Source organism: Oxyura jamaicensis, chromosome 13, assembly GCF_011077185.1.
Source record: "Oxyura jamaicensis isolate SHBP4307 breed ruddy duck chromosome 13, BPBGC_Ojam_1.0, whole genome shotgun sequence".
NCBI lineage: Eukaryota > Metazoa > Chordata > Aves > Anseriformes > Anatidae > Oxyura > Oxyura jamaicensis.
The window spans coordinates 14,562,701-14,579,211 of NC_048905.1; the positions used below are offsets into that span (position 1 = coordinate 14,562,701).

Below are 16,511 nucleotides of genomic sequence, written 5' to 3' on the forward strand. Positions count from 1 at the left end.
TGATTTTTATTTTCTAAAAACTATTTCAATTATTCATTTTACGTCTTCCTTACTCGATTTTCACTCCTCCTCTGTGATTTGCTTCTGAATGAAACCTGTGTTGATGTTCTGGAAGAAGAGTCCCTCCTGCCTTCTAGGTACTTGCTCTGTTTTGGACTTAGCAGCTCTGGTTTGCAAAATAACCTGACTACAAACTGCTTCTCTGGCTGTGCTCAAGCCTGGCTCAAAGGAACATCTTCCTTGCATGAAACAAGAGGTACCTCAGCAATGTGAAACCTCCTGCTAGAACTGTGCACACGTTACAGAACATTGCAGCAGAAGTTGAAGCACTTGGGATGTCCGGAGGGCTTCCAGCCTCAGACTGTAACGGGAACAGGGCAGAAGTTAGCATGTTGTGGGGACACTGCTTCCAGTGGGCGGTTGAAGTGAGAAGAACACTGCCTCCAGTTTTGGTACTTTGGTACTAGTCAGTGCTGAAAACTGAAGACTGCCTGCAGTCTACAGGAGTCTGGAGAAGACAAAGGCTGTTTCTGAACCACAGGATTCAGGAGTGCTTCCCAAGCACGCACTTGGGCTGCGTGCAGCCTGGCCATGGCACAGGTTTGTGTTGGCCTCCACGGGAAGGCACACGTGGGCCAAGTCCCTGTTGTGACAATAAAAACTGCGTGGAGGGTGCCAAGGTGTACATCTGCTGCACAGTACAGATGTAACACAAGAGGGCTCTGTGCCAGCTCTGGTTTCACACCTGCATTTTACAAACTGATGTTACTGGCAACTTGACATCACTGAAATCTGCTGGGATGAAGGGAGAGGAGGTATTCCACACGTGAGCAGCCAGAGCATCTCTCCACTGTGCAGCTTTGTGCTGGAGGAGGAGCTGATAACAGGCCAGCCTGAAAACTACTGCCCCGAGTGACTGTGCTCTCTGAAAGTGAGCAAGCACACATCGCACATGTGCCTGGTGCTACTTCTCTGGTGGGGAAAGCAAATGAGGCCTTCCTGCAGAGGAGCACCTCAGCACAAGCATACGCTGTCCTCCATGTGAAGCTTTAGCCCAAGGACTTTTACAATTAATCCTCATCTTCAGAGCCCATCCACCAGTTCTCTCAGCTTTATGTCTGCATCTGTCAGTCATGAAGAACTGAATTTCTTTCTGCCCATCCTCCATGGCCAGCAGCTCCACTCTTTTTCTGTAAAGAGCTGCTCCAGCTCTGAGAGCAACCTGCACAACTTGGTAATGATCATCCCGCTGAGCACGTGGCTGTGCCTGGAATACAATATGAGCTTCCTTCAGTAGCAATTAACATCTTGGTTGTTAAATACTCAAAGCTATGCAGTGCTCAGACCACTTCAACCAGGTAGCAAGTAACAGTGTGCTTCTGCTGCTCTCGGCTCAAAAGGTTGGAGAGAATAGCTTTAAAAACATCTCTTAGTCCCAGTAAGTTAGAGTTGACCAGGAACTATTAACAGGTAGAGTTTTCAGCCAACACGTCACTGACATAAAGGATGGGTACCAAGTGCTCCAGAAAGCTGGAATAACTCATGTTGCAGCATTACATCTCTGATCCCAGCAGCACTGGTGTTGGCAGCAATATGTGAGTGTTGGTGCCAGCCCAGCCCACCAGCCCTGCTCGCATCTTCTCTAGGCTGCAGTCTGTTGCTGCGGTCCGGAGCACAGAGCTGTAATTAAGCCAACCGATTATTCTGGTAACCTGTTGCTGGCTTAGGAGTATTTTGCAGAAGGCAAAATTCAGCATAAAAACACACCTTTGTCAAATGCTGCGAGTGGTTTACGTTCCTTTCTCTCCCTGTCTCTCCAGGCCTACTGGAAAAAGATGAATCAGCTTCTGCAGACCCTGAATCAGAAGCTTGCAACCCTCAGCCATGGGCAAGAAGGGATTGTCAAGATCAGTGCTGCTGTCTCTGATAAGCTGGTTGCCTTTAAAAGTAAACCGCCATCAATTCAGAGGGAGATCCTGAGCGTCTGCAGTGACCCTTACACTCTGGCTCAGCAGCTGACACATGTGGAGCTGGTACGTAGGAATGGTTTCCAACTTCTGCAGTCAGAGATATTATTTTAAGCCATCAGCTGCTAAGTATTCCAGACACAACCAAAAAATGTCTGCGCTGCTGCAGCACATCCCGTGCTGTATCATCACTGCAGCAGGAGGCAGGGTTTGATAAGTTAAGAGATGCTTGGGGAGCAAGATATATATCAGAGTGTTCCTGTGCATCTTGGGGCACATCGCTTTACCTTTTCTGCTTGCTTACTCATTAAACTCAAGTCTTAGGTCGCAGGCAGGTCGAGGGGTTCCCCCTTCTGCAAGGTACTCCCTCTGAGCCCTAAAACCTGAAGGTGCTATTGAAATGGCTGATCATTAGCCATTTTATTAATTTGGAAGAAATTTTAACAATTCAAATCCATTCTTATAGATACGTAAAGTATCTGAGTTGCTGGCGGAGATCACTGTCCCTTCCTAAGAGAGATCTGGGTGCTTTAATTACTCTTGGTTTGGGTAATTCCTGGGACTCTCTACAGAGTAAGCAATGCCTTGAATAGAAGCAAATGCATCTCCCACGCCTGCCTCCCCCAGTGGCACCCAGCCAGCACCCCAGGGCATCACCTGAGCTGCACTGGGCAGGGAGGTAGGGTCGGAGCACTGTGTGCAGCTGAGCTATGATTGCTGTGGTTACCAGATGACAGCATTACTGCCACTCTGACAACTGGGAAACAAAGCTATTGAGAAATGCTGGACCACAGCAGGTCCGTGGCAGTGCCAAGCACAGAGCCAAGGACTTGCTGGCTCCCATGTGAAGCCTTGTGCATCCAGCACCTTTCCCTCTGCACGGCGGAGAGGGCTCTTGCTTTGGCTTCTCAGTAATGAGACATGTTTATTCTCATTTTCCTCTTTCTGCTGAAATAACTCTAATTGTTCTTATGAATTTTAATGTCTCATGCTCGTTGGCTGTCTACCAGTTCAGCAACACCACTCAGAACTTACAGATAATGGGAATGTTCTACTAAGAGAAACAGAAACTTATTTCTTCCCGTCTCTTTCATTTTCCCCTCCCATAGGAAAGGCTAAGTCACATTGGACCTGAGGAGTTTGTGCAGGCATTTGTACATAAAGACCCTCTGGATGGCACCAAGGTATGACTTGTCCACGTGCAAAATGTTTCCTGCAATAACTGCTTTGAGTGAACTGATGTGAACTGAACCGATCCATAACAGCAGGGCTTGGGACGTATGTCAGCCAACTGGCAGAGCTGTATTCTGACGGCAAGGATGGGACCTGCTGGTAGATCTCTTGCTGGCCGGTCGTTGTCATTCCTTCCTTGTGAGAATATGTCCCAGCCAGAGACTGGCCTGCGTGCTGAAATTCTGACCTCTGGCTTTTCCTCCTAACCCGCTTTGGCCAGGGCAGAAGGCTTGTAGCTGTACAGAACTAGGGGGTGTCTGCTCCTGGTGTTAAAGGCATAAAGACCGTGGACATGATGTAATGCGCACAGCGTGTGCCCAGACACCACAGTAATGAGTCAGTGCGTCATGAATCAACAGCCTCTGCTCTCTGCACACAATAGCTTGTAACCCAACGCACTGCGGGGAGCAGAGTGCCTGAGCAGGGCTTCCTCCAAAGTTGTTGGAAGCCAGGCAGAGTCTTTCCACTGATTCCAGTGGGGTTTGAAGCAGCATTTCAGTGAGCACCTCAACAAGGGAAGAGACTTTCTGGCTGGAGAGTGGGAGTCTGAGATTTCACGTGCTGCCAGAAAAGAAAGAGGGTGGAAAATTCTTCCTCAGAACCAGACCCATGCACGGGCTCCCACTGAGGTCATACATCAATGGCAGAAGTTGATCATTAGAAACATGGAGACTTCTGTTTGTAATGTTTCCCAAAGAGCACCAAGATAGCTTCTGCTTGTGAAGGGAGGGAGGCACAGACACACAAAAAGTGCAGCCTTGGGCTCTGTCCTTCTCTCACTGGAGTTATGGAGATTCAAGGAGAGGAGAGGAAGAATGAAAGGGATCATATGAGGGCACTGAATCTGAGAGGTTTGGAAAAATGAGAGGGAGGCAGCAGTAAACGAAGTCAAATTTTGTCAAGCCACAGAGGGGAAGGGATGCTAAGAGGCAGAAGGAAACGTTCAGTAACAAGGAGGTGTGTGCACCATGGCTGTAGCTGTATCTAGAATTTCTAGTGTGGTGCCAGCACAGAGTAATACTGAGATGTGAAGAGAAACATAAGGAAATATCAACCAAGGTGGACAGGAAGAATTAGAATGGGAGGTGGAGAGCCCAAAAGTAGCAGTGGGATGGGAAATCCAAGCAAATCATCTCCATGGACTCCTCCAATTCAGTTTTTCTAAATAAATTCAACAGTAACGCATGTTCTTCAAATGCAAAACTCAACACTGGGGCGCTGCCCAGTGCAGTCCTGTGACTTCACCGCAGTGCAGATTGAGAGAGAAAAGAAGAGCTCAAAGCAGGGATGCATCACTGCATTGCCTTCTTGCATGAAGGCTTCAAAAGGTTTCATTTATGAATGTTTATCAAGCACTTTGAGAGCTGCAGATGGAAGATGCTAGGGAGGTGCTAAATATTGTTGCCGTTTATAAATCTTAACCTTTAAAAAGCTGTCTGTTTCAACTTCAAATGTATGCGTTTTACACAAGTTTTGTGGCATTAGCTATCATTCTCGTGACCTGGCACGGGACAGCAGTGTTGTGATGGAAACATCAACTTCGGAACAAAACCTAGGATTCATATATTTTTTTTTCCCTCTAACAGGGAACAAGAAATACCACAGAGTGCAAGAAAAGCAGCTGCTGTGGATAGGCTGGGGCTGCTTTGGGTTTTCTTTTTGTTTGATATTCACATCCTGCTTGCCAATGTTTACTTCTGAGATACTTTAAAAATATATGTATATATTTATTGCATGTATAGACCACTCATAAGGTGGCTAGGAGTTTCAGACTTGGTAAGATTTTCCCCCGATATGGTATTGTGATTTCTGCTTCCACAAATGCCTGCATACAGAATTGCAGGTAAATATTTTCTTTCTTTGATTTACCTTGATTCAAAGAATCTTAATGTAAAGTAGATCACATTAAGGCCTATTTCTTATGGGGTTTTAGGTTCTTGTTTAACTTACATAACATGTGTAGTCCCATTGACATTCGTGGAGCTGTGTTTATGCATTGTGATTTTCTTCTTGGTGGCGTGTATTTATGGTAGCTCTAGGAAATGATCATCAGTGTAAAACAAAATTCAGTATTCTCTGATACCCTCTAGTGGATGCTAACGAATGTTCAGGTAAATCGTGTGAACTCCAGAGAGCCGTGTGTCCTCGATGGACAGTCTCAGAATTTAGGGCAGGGAAAAGGAGTGCTTACAGTTCTTACAACCCCAAGCAGCACCTTCAGGCTGGGTGAGCTACCCTGTCATTCTGCTGAAGTCAAATTATCTGTTCATATCAAAGTAACTGCAGTCAGCCCCTATCAGCTGTGGGAATCTGTATAAAACTCCATATAAGAAGTGAAAAACGTGCTTCTTGTAGTGACTCTTACTGAAGAAGTGTGTCTTGCATGTATGTGGCCTGTTCCAGAGCAGCCAGCAAGACAGAGTTGGGGCACTGCACAGCCCATTACCCCGAAAACTCGAGAGAGTAAGAGAAATATTTTTCCCATAAAGAAGTAACTAGCAGTGTTTTTTCTTTTGCTTACCACTTGTTCACTTCCCTGAGTTATGGACTCTCCCCTCTAGAAAAGAGCCGTGGGTGATGGTGTTCACTGAAGTGAGGGAAGTGCAGGAATCGAAGGCACAAACCGGGTGGCTGTGGAAAATGGTGCTTGTTTTACTTTCTCTGCATGGTGTTGTTGCTGCCTGCTGGGTGTTAATAGCAAGCAAGGGTCAGCGCAGGCTGCGTTGGTGAGCAGACAAAATGGGGATGTTTTCCAGGCACTGGTCTGAACTGCATGGGGTGACACACGGGGCTAGACCCTGTGCTTCCATACAGCACCCACCCACCCGCTGCCTTTCTCCAGTGAGCCCTTAATGCTGTCTTCTCGGTGCCTGAGAGACATGTGGTCAAGTGATTGCTTTGTGTAGGATGTGTCTTAGCAATTGGGCAGCTAACTGAAGTGCAATTACAAGTCTTCCTGTGCTTTTTGCTCCCCAGCCTTGTTTCAGTGAACAAAAGAAGACCAGTAACCTTGAGGCCTACGTGAAATGGTTCAACAGACTCTGCTATCTTGTGGCAACAGAAATTTGCATGGTAAGTGGAATATATGCGGCATGCTTTACTGCTGCTCAAGGTACCAGTTTAAGGTGGCACATTAATAAGGAAACCTGGGGATTTATTTCTTATGACCTAGCTAAGCGTCTGACAGTAAGTTTTAGCAGTGCTGCATTCACAGAAACAACCTGATAAATGACAAGCATGTTGCAAAACAGAGCTGGCAGCACACAGGGGATACGCTTTCTATTGATGTAGTAGGAGCACAGTGTGGAATAATGAACCCTGCAGGGAAAAAGAGAGGAAAAAATGCCTTGAATTATCCTCTGAGATTTCTGCTGGAAAAGATTCTAGTGGAGCAGTATTTGTTAGCTGTCATCCTGAAGCTCTGTTGTGCATGTGAATTCCCATCGCATGGTGCTTCATCCTGCTGCCCATTGCTGTAGCTGTGACTGGTGGTTTTTTTACTTGGTAGTGATTTTAGTTGTTCAGATTGACCCCATCAAAATGAAATTAATGTTTTCTCCTTTGAAGGGGGGGGGAATACTAATGGGATAAACAGCCTACATAGCTTGTGATTTGACAGCGTTGTCATCTGAAGATATTTGGAAAGGTGGGGTGATTCCAGCCCAATTACAATGTGGATTAAAATGTAAGGTACTGATAGGCCTGGCCATCATGCTGAAAGGCAGAGAACAGGGGAAAGAGATTAATGCAGGGAAACAAAGCCTGTCTGGGACAAAGGTGCTGTGTCATATGCGTGTGAAATCCTGCCCATAGGCAAGTCAGTGGTGATGTGCCCACTGACTTCAGGGAGGCCAGCAGCGAGCTGGCACTTCTACTGGGCTATTTGGGCTGCCTGCTCCATCTCTAAGACACTGACTGAGGCAAGCCTGGGCACTGCCGTAAAGTTCTTCTGTGCCATGGCAATGAAAGTTTTGATTTTGGACACAGCCAGTCACTGGCATCCACTGGGTTGCTGGAATAGAATTAGGGCCAGTGGCTGATAGCAGCAGGTAGCTTAAGTAGCTTGGACCCTGCTATGTGTGGGATGATTACCTGAGATTCCCTCCAGTTCTCTGTGTGCTTATTACAGATATTTGTTTGTTTTAATTTGCAGCCTGCAAAAAAGAAACAGCGAGCACAAGTCATTGAATTCTTCATTGACGTTGCCCGAGAGTGCTTTAACATAGGGAATTTTAATTCACTGATGGCAATCATTTGTAAGTACAGCTCCTAACCAGATGTCACCATGGGCTGTCACAAATAAAAAGGGGAAGTCTGACTCTCATCCATGGCTTTTCCTTTCTACTCTCTCCCTCACAGCTGGAATGAACATGAGTCCAGTTTCCAGGTTAAAGAAGACTTGGTCAAAAGTGAAAACAGCCAAATTCTTCATTCTTGAGGTAAATGAATAAATTGTTGTTTGTGCATTTTCCCATTCCAATAAACAGTAGCTAGAGTCTTTAATGTTTTTTAGTAGTTAGGCTTTGAATAAACAGTAATTAGAGGGCACATTTTTAAACCACCTATTTGAACAGTATATGCAGGGTGGTTGGCTTTTATATGGAGGATACTAGGATTTGGCATATATAAAATTTGCAGTCCTTAGTCTTCAAATAAAAGCTCAGAAAGTTATTAATAGAAAAAATCTTATTTACAGTATGATCTGTGCCTGCAGAGCTCTCATTGTATCTGTGGTTCATGGGTTTTGTGTGCATGTGGATTTTTGAAGATGTAGGCTAGGCTCTGTTTACGATTTGGTACAACTAAAGGCAAAGCTGCCTTCAGAGAACCCAGGTTGTGTTCTAACCCATGTGTTGTCTTTTGTGTATCTAGCACCAGATGGACCCTACTGGTAACTTCTATAACTACAGAACCGCACTGCGGGGGGCTGCTCACAGATCCCTCACTGCACACAGCAACAGGGAAAAGGTAGGTGTGACCACATCCCCTTCACCTCCAAATGGTTGGGGTGCATTGCTGCTGAGAGCGTGACTGAAACACTTGATGCAAGTGCTCTCCTCTCTTCCATGGGGCACAAGTGCAAGGCTTGTGGATGGCTAAGTTCAACTAAAAATGTAAGTCTGCAGCGGAAAGGAGTCTGAAGTGGATCACAGGGCTCTTGTGGACTTGCTCTCAGGGAGCTGGGGAGGACAGGACATGCAGAATGAAGGACCTTGTTGCAAGCATATCTGTATCTCTCTAAAATTCATACTGTTTAGATTGATGAACTAGATGGAATGGGTATTCCAGACTAAAATGACTTCTGTTATGGTATGGAGCATCAGCTTGGCAGGCCCAGGTGGAGCTGCACTTTGTTGCAACTGTGCCAGCCAGCTTCTCTGTGCAGACAAGCCCTTACTGTAAGTGTATGATTTGAGATAGAGAGCAAAGGGCACAGCACTCAGAGGTGATAAGCTATTTCTCCATTTATGTTACAGAAAGATAACTTACTGTAAGGCATGCTAAAAAAGTCTGGTCTGAATCCATTGTAGGAAATTTGGGGTGAAATTCTCTATTTGTGAGTTTTCATTTCATTTGGTTGTTGATGCCCTCTTGCTGAGCAAAAACTGCACCATCAGTGTTTGTGGCAGATACAAATATAGCTTTCTGAGACATCACTGATACTGCAAAAGATCAGATCGATGAGATGTTAGTGCATAATCCTGCTGGTTTGGGCCTCAGCATGCATCTCGTTCATTTTCTTCTTTCTCTATCCAATTCTCTCATTTTTACGGAAGAGTGTTTGTGTTTAACATTGCAATCGCACATAGGAATAAATGGGTAATCTCTGCACAAAGTGTGGCTAAGGTAGATACTGCATGAAGAAGCATAAGGCAGAATTGAATATTCTTTCACTGGAGGAGCCAGGCTAGATGCTGATCTCACATCCCTGTAAATTTGATGTAAATCTGCTGAAGCTAATGGAATCTTGAAGCATTTATGGTGAAATGAGATCAGCAGCTGGTCGCAGGCTGACTCAGCTGCAAAGGGAGTGTGCTGTTCTGAAAAGCACTTCTCTGCACAAGGAGGAGACAATAGCTGTGAATGTTTGTGAGCAGCAGAAAAATTCTTTTAACTTCACAGAACACAGCAAGGACCCATCAGTCTGAGATGTCTTTGGAGTTTAGTTCTTCTGCAACCATGATATATATTCAAGCCAGCTGCTATATTGTTTGATTTAATTTCCTGTGGAAGTTCGCAGTCTCTGCCGTATCTCTCCCCCTAGGAAGTTAAGATGGAGGACAGAGAGATTATTAGATTGAAAGGAAGATATTTTACAGAAGAAAAAGCCTATATTCTCTTTCCCTTGTGTATGTAACTGTTCAAATGATCAAGCATATGACTTGGTAGTTGCTCATGCTGGGTGTTTTACGGTGCCAGATAGAGAAGGTCATGTCATTCATGCTGTAGGAATTAAGGAATTGTGTTGCCTGTTGTAAACCAGATTATTAGTTATTCATTTTAATGCCTTTGAAAGAACATGATCCCTTTTTCAGTAGAAAATGTTACTCTGTTTTGTAGTAAGCTTGTAGCAAAGCTCTCTCACTGAAGAAAATATTTTTTCCTCTGACTGAGCTGTGCTTGTAACGCTTTGAGGTCCCAGTCCCCTCTGCCCCTCTTCTCAGCAGTTGGGCACCACAGAAACACTCATGGAGGCTTCAGGCCTCAGTCCACCTGCTTGAGAAATACATCATCCACTCCATGGTGATCCTCAGAGTGCTGGCATGAGCCTGCAGCGCAGGCTGTAGGCGATCTCAGTATACCCATGGGGGATCCCCTGACCTCGGTCCTGACTGTTTTAATCCGGCCCTTTTCTTCGTATGTATATGGCCTAGGTACAACTACCTGTACTTGTTCAGAAGCAGGTTTGTAAAAAGGCACGGCAAGGCTGCCCTCAAAGCCAAGAGATGCGATACAGTGGCAGAAGGAAACCTGCCAGAGTGCAGGGTGAGAGAACCGCTAACGAAGGAGGGGTGGTGATTCAGGCAGCTTGTCAGGAACTAAGCCTGGTTGTATCTGTGCAGTCAGCTGACCTGTTCCATCTCCAAAATAAGGCACTGGGACACCCTGCTCAGTGCTAATGCTGGTTCTCTGATCGGCTTTGAAATGCTGGGAGTGTGTACAGTGCCGTGCCGCGTGTTGCTGCCATTCAATGCTGCAGAGGAAGAACACGTCTGATCTCATTAGCTTCCTTCTTCCTGCAGGAGACAACTGTCCTTCGGCATGGGGGTGGGTTAGATGCTCTGGGGAAAATCAAAAGGGAGTGAAATAGGAGTTTCTGGCACTAACCCAGATTTTATGCTAGCAAAGCGCCTGGACGGAAGCCAACTTTAAAGTGTAACTCTATCCACTTCTGTTGTTTTTACTACAGAAACTTGGAAGGCAAAGCATGCAGGGTGACATATTTTTACTGGGGAAATAAATGGTGACCAAAAGATAGAAATCCTCTGGAGAGGAGTGGAGAACTGGTATCCTAGGGAATGTCTTTGCTGCTTTTTGGATGCAGATGAGAACAAACTGCCCACGCTCTGAGCTGACTGGTGGCTTTGTAACTCTATTATCATGGCACTGAGCCCACGTTAATATACCTTCCTTCTCAGCAAGGCTTTTAGTTTATGTTCAGTACCACTAATGATGGTGACCTAGCTCCCAGGCAGCGTGGAGCAGGCAGAACAAGCTTGTATCTGTCTGAAAACAAGTATGTAGGCAGAAGCTGGCAGTAATTTCTAGCTGGAGATAGTGTCTGGCTCCAGCTCTCTGTGTGTCTTTTGACTTTATAAGACCAGTGCTGCACTGGATACCGAGTATCCTAATTTTTGGTAGAAAACAAACCATAGGCTGAATTGTGTTCCTTACCTGAGGCTGGTTTGTCTAATTGGGATGATAGAAAAATGACACTTAGCTCAGTTTGCCTAGAAATCACCCTCCTGACCCTGACAGGGGGGCTCAGCATGTTTTGGGGTTTAGACCCAAAAGCCTGACGCCATGCTTTGTTTCCATTCCTGTGTTATTATCACGGTGGTGTATCAGGATAATGCCAGGAGCTCCTGGAATGTCATTCAGCCTTTTTCATGGCTGTTGCACTGACATTAGAGTTTGTCCGTGGCTGTCCCATAAAAAGGCCAGCAGAGATGCGTATCTTTAGCAGTTCACTGCACGTGGTATTTTAGCTAAAACAGAAATCGGCTTCCACTTTTACAGCAAGAGAAGGTAGTGGTTTGTAGAGTCCTTGCCTCAGTATGTGTTTTTTGTACTTGCTCGCACTCACAGTTGCATTGTGAAGGCTGTACACTGGAAAATAACAGCTGCCATCCCACCCTGGGTCTATTTCATAAGCTGTTTCAGCTGATGAGATGGAATAACAGTACAAGATAAAACTTACATAAATGACTGCTTGGTTGTCACCAGCTCCCTTGGCTAGTCTTGTGTGCCATGAATGCACTTCAGCTTTGGTGCACGTGTAACAAGCTATGCTTCAGTTAATGCACAAACAGGCCAGTGGAAACACCTGGACACTACCATGTTATGTGCTCTCCTGTAAGTTCATGGTAGTTAAGTTGGTACTTACTGGCTTCAAGGACAGGTGTGGCTGCCCCAGGAAAATGCTCACAAAGGCTGCTGACTTTATAGCTCAAACTCTGAAGCCCAAAATGACCTTTTTCTGTCACAGTGCCACTGCTGGGTACACTCAGATTTGAATATCAAGTCCAAGAGCTTTGAGTGTCAGCTTTGTCCCCTACTGGTCCTTTTTGTTCTCCTTCTCCCTTTGAGTTGTGTCACGAGAGGGCTGGAGGGAGTTTGCTGCACTCTGGCTGTCTGCTAAGTGCTGGGGATGAGCTTCAGGAGCACTGCAGATCACCTGGCATCAAATTTATCCCTGCTGTAATTCCATTAATATTAAGAGTTTTACCTTGAAGTAGACTTCTGTAGCAAATCAGGATCTGGCTCTGATGGGTCAGAGAAAAGGCTTGGATCATTGCGATGTGTCACTTCACCCTGGATGATGGCCAGGGCTCATATTGAATGCTACAAAGATCTCTGGCTTCTGTTGGTAGTTTCTTGTCAACTATGTATTTTCAGTCCTACTGTCTGCAGGTTAATTTGGGGAAGCAGGTTGTACTAATCAGGCACCAGGAAGGAAATTATGTACCTCGAGAGGTAGCCATGCATGGAGCTGTTGAAAATGAAACTGCTCCTAATTAACTGTCGGGGCAGTCCCCAGGTTTTATTCTGTCTTTCCTTGTTCAGAGACAATAGTGGTCTTTGGTTCCCAGCTGTCTCTAAGTTGCTTGATTTGCGTACTCACCTTCTTTGCTTATAGACCCAACAGAGACCCAAGTTAGGCAGTTTTATTTTGCTCTTAGCTGTCTGATCTTGTCATCAGACAATGATGCTGTGATATACCAAGAGCTAAGAAACTGGGTTATTAGTATTTTCTTAGTCATGGTAGTCTGCTCGGTGCACATTGTTTTCAGTTCACACTCATTTCAGCATTCATCCTCCTGATGACTGAAGGTGTCTCTATACCCTCCTGCCCTTTTGCTTGCCTGTCACTCCGCTGCTTTTTAAGTGCACAAAACATTGAAAAGTTGATACTTCTTTTTTTTTTCTCCTCTCTCCTGGCTGAGTTCTTGTTTCATGCAGGGAAAATACTGAAGTGGAAAGCTAATAGTTATGCCATTTCTTTTCACAGATCGTGATCCCCTTCTTCAGCCTATTGATCAAAGACATTTATTTTTTGAATGAAGGATGTGCTAATCGCCTTCCAAATGGACATGTCAACTTTGAAGTAAGATCTGAAACCTATTTTTATCTATCCCATTCTGACAGCACTATGTAACTGTTTGCCTGCAATTTCAGTGCAGACCAACAAAGACTGAGTGTGCCAAAAGGGACAATCTCAAATGACTGCTTGAAGGTTAAACCAACCTCAGAATGTTTTCTAAAAGCAATAATGTATATATTTTATAGAAACAGTACAAACGGATTATTCTGACTTACTTCATGTGGGTTGGCTGCTAGAAATGCAGGGTCAGCAGTGTACATGATTATACATATGACTTGGAGGGGAAGAAGACTCTTTCAGAGAACAAGAAAAGCTGTATTTTCCTTACACGTGTTTTGACAAATTAGTATAAAACGCTTCTTACTAAATTTTATGTGCCTTCTTAGCCCTTTCTCACTTTTAATAAAGAGACTTGGCAGAGTAAGACAAACTAGTAGTGGTCATTACAGAAAGATTAGAATAGAAGCAGAATTACATATAGAGTACCGAGTCACTGTGATCATGAGGTAAAGGGCATGCTATTGATGTAAGGAGTAGAACGTGTTATCTCCTGCCTGTAAGTCTTACCCAGAAGAATTTCTATCAACAGAAGTAGGATATTTCCCTGCAGCCCCAGCACTAGGCACTAACATACCCTGTTCTGTGCCAGAGAGGGTGGTTTTATGGTGGTGCAACTTGTTGCTAGTGGCTGTGTGCAGACACTTGGGTTTTTACATTGTGCTCTGCCTTGCAATTGCTATGTTCATGTAATCTGATGGGGGGAGGGGGTGGTAGGGGGCAGAGATGAAATGCTTTAGAAAGAACTGACCCGTGTCAATGAGAAAATGGTTCTCTAGCCCTCGGATTCTTTGTAAATCATTTATTCGGCATCTCTTTGATCAGTTGCATTAAATTTCTCTTTCAGCCATTGCCATTGTGAGATAGTGAGTAATGCATAAGATAAAGCCTGGCATCCCCTTAAATTACATCAGAATATTTTTGCCATGTACGTTTACTGTTGGAAGGCCTAAAGAGCTGTGAGGGACTGGAGTCATTCCACTTCATGTAATGTGTATAATTCTGTTCCCTCCTATTCCATCAAAGTTTATGCCCTCTGTTCTTAAGTATGTATAACCCTAGCTTTGTTCCTGGATACATTTTCACTTACATAAGATATGTAGCACACCCTTTCCTCCCTCTTTCCCCTGTAAACAAAAGGTGAAAATGCACCCAACTAAAAGATGCAAGGCTCCTTTCTGCTAATATCCTTGTGGTTTGCACAAGGGATCCTTTATCCCGGTCTTCTGCTTGAATGTGGTTACTTAGTGAGGTAATGGTACTGTACCTGAATGGAATGGTCTTATCTTTACAGAAATTTCTGGAGCTGGCTAAGCAAGTAGGAGAATTTATAACATGGAAGCAAGTGGAATGTCCCTTTGAACAAGATGCTAACATAATCCACTACCTGCATACTGCTCCCATTTTTACTGAAGATGGTAAGACAGTACAATCTATAATCACTGAAAATACATCTCCTCATCACTACTAATTAACAACCTGAGTCGTGCTCTGGAGATCTCTCCTACTGACCAGTCGCAGGTCTTTCCTAGCTTTCCTGTCACATAGCTTGTGTATTATCCCCAAACTATCAACATGCTTTTGCAGATGAAACCATCTACCTTGTAAAGCTGCTGCCTAATTACTTTTCTCTAGTCCGTAGCTTCTTTATGAGCTGCTGTCTAGGAAGTTGCCATGGTGGCCCTATTTTTGTAATCAAGAAAATGGCCACAAAACCATGTCATGGACTGCTGTGAATGTCAGCTGTCCCTTAGCCAAACTCATTCCGTGATTGATGGAGCCAGGACTAATCTCTTCTGCAAACCAATGCTGTCATTTCTTCAGTGAACACAGCTTGGGGCTGTGGTAGTCCCGCTGACCTCCTTCACTACAGCAAATAAATATATTATCTACAAAAAAGATTTTTTAAGAAAAATCCTTTCTAGTAATTAATTTAAGCTGTAGCTATGAACAGGCTGGTCTGAAATTATGTCTTTGGTTGTCTTTTTAGTCATATCTGTCCTTTCTTTTCTTCTTTCAATTTGGTGTCCAGCACAATGGCCTTTGCCATTTCATATTGGGTCATGTCAGTTGCTTCTTGTACATTGTCACGCACAGAAATCCTCTCTAGCTATGTTCCCATAAGCTATACTGGCATTGGGTTTATTTTTTTTCTTGTTTCTGTAGGCAGTTCTCTGTACTGATCCAGGTTAATCAGACCAGACAGCTTTTATTTCATAGATTACTTCAGAACACAAAATAGTCCCTCAAAAATCCTGCCTAAATACTAAGAGAAATGACTGCCAAAATGGAATAATTAATGCAGTAAAAGGAGTATGTATTGAAAGGAGAGAGCACATTTGCTCTGTATTTGGGCTCTGAAGGGTCATGAAGTGAAAGTCAAGGGTATCTCAGAAGTGGTGTTTAAAAGTACAGTTTTGGGGCTGGTACACTGAAAAAAAGTGACCTCAAGCCACTAATTGCTTGCAGATTTTCTCTCCCACGTCCTCTGCCATATTCATACACTTCAGGAGATGCCCATTGCAGAAGCCACAGCAGGCCTCCCGTTAGCCAGGAGGAAGTGCTGGGTGGAAAGATTCACCCTGGGTAAAAGATGGGAGAACATATCAGATAGATGCAACCCTGGTACGTGAAGTACAGCTGGACTGTGCTTGTCACAGCGTGGAGGAATGTTGGGCCAACCCTTGAGTATTAAAATGTGCTTGAATTATAGCACAGGTTTGAACACAGACGGTTCCAGCATTAAAGAGTGAAGCATCACTAAAGAGCAAAATGAGGACGTGCATGTGAATACACATCATAGCCTACTCTTTTTAAAAAATTGCGACGACAGTGAGACATCGATGCACCACCAAAAAAAGACCTGCTTATTTTCTTCTACTGTGTTGCTTCTCTGGTTTCTGTAACTCGTTCTTATCTTGAGGCTGTTTTGTATCCATTTAAGATACCGTGTTCTCTTAAGCTTTAAAAAGATCAAGGAAGTTTAAGTTGTGTTAAGTAATGGGAATTTTAAAAGTGTGCTTGCTTCACTTCAGTTCTCCTTTTAAATGTTCATATAACACTTTGGTAGCAGCACTGTGATGAAATAAATAGGCCCAGATCTTTTTATTCAAAACTGGGGACCATTTAACTGGTTAGTGTTGTTATAAGAACATCATGCCAACATATTTTAACTCTGGGCTCCTTTGCGGTTCCATCAAAATTAACTTAACAGATTTCCAAAGGTAAAAATGGGAGCTAAACACCAGTGTCATATTGATTTCCAGATACATGATAGGCCATGAAGAGAGGGAGTTATTGTTGCAGTTGAAATAACACATTTTTACCTTTTTCAGGTTTGTATCTGGCTTCCTATGAAAGTGAAAGTCCAGAAAACCAGACTGAAAAAGACAGATGGAAATCCTTAAGGTAACCACTCATTGTATCAG

The 16,511-nt window shown here is 44.2% G+C and overlaps 1 protein-coding gene across 3 annotated transcripts in view; it reads left to right on the top strand.

Moving 5' to 3' along the window:
• RASGEF1C (RasGEF domain family member 1C) overlaps positions 1-16,511 on the top strand; it is a 69,969-nt gene that overhangs the window by 49,873 nt on the left and 3,585 nt on the right. For all 3 annotated transcript variants that reach the window (XM_035338429.1, XM_035338428.1, XM_035338426.1), the window contains exons 5-13: positions 1,821-2,033; positions 3,077-3,151; positions 6,177-6,272; positions 7,354-7,456; positions 7,560-7,639; positions 8,073-8,168; positions 12,934-13,029; positions 14,378-14,501; positions 16,419-16,491. In XM_035338429.1, coding sequence (XP_035194320.1) covers positions 1,821-2,033; positions 3,077-3,151; positions 6,177-6,272; positions 7,354-7,456; positions 7,560-7,639; positions 8,073-8,168; positions 12,934-13,029; positions 14,378-14,501; positions 16,419-16,491 — 956 coding nt within the window. The remainder of the gene's footprint in view (positions 1-1,820; positions 2,034-3,076; positions 3,152-6,176; positions 6,273-7,353; positions 7,457-7,559; positions 7,640-8,072; positions 8,169-12,933; positions 13,030-14,377; positions 14,502-16,418; positions 16,492-16,511) is intronic.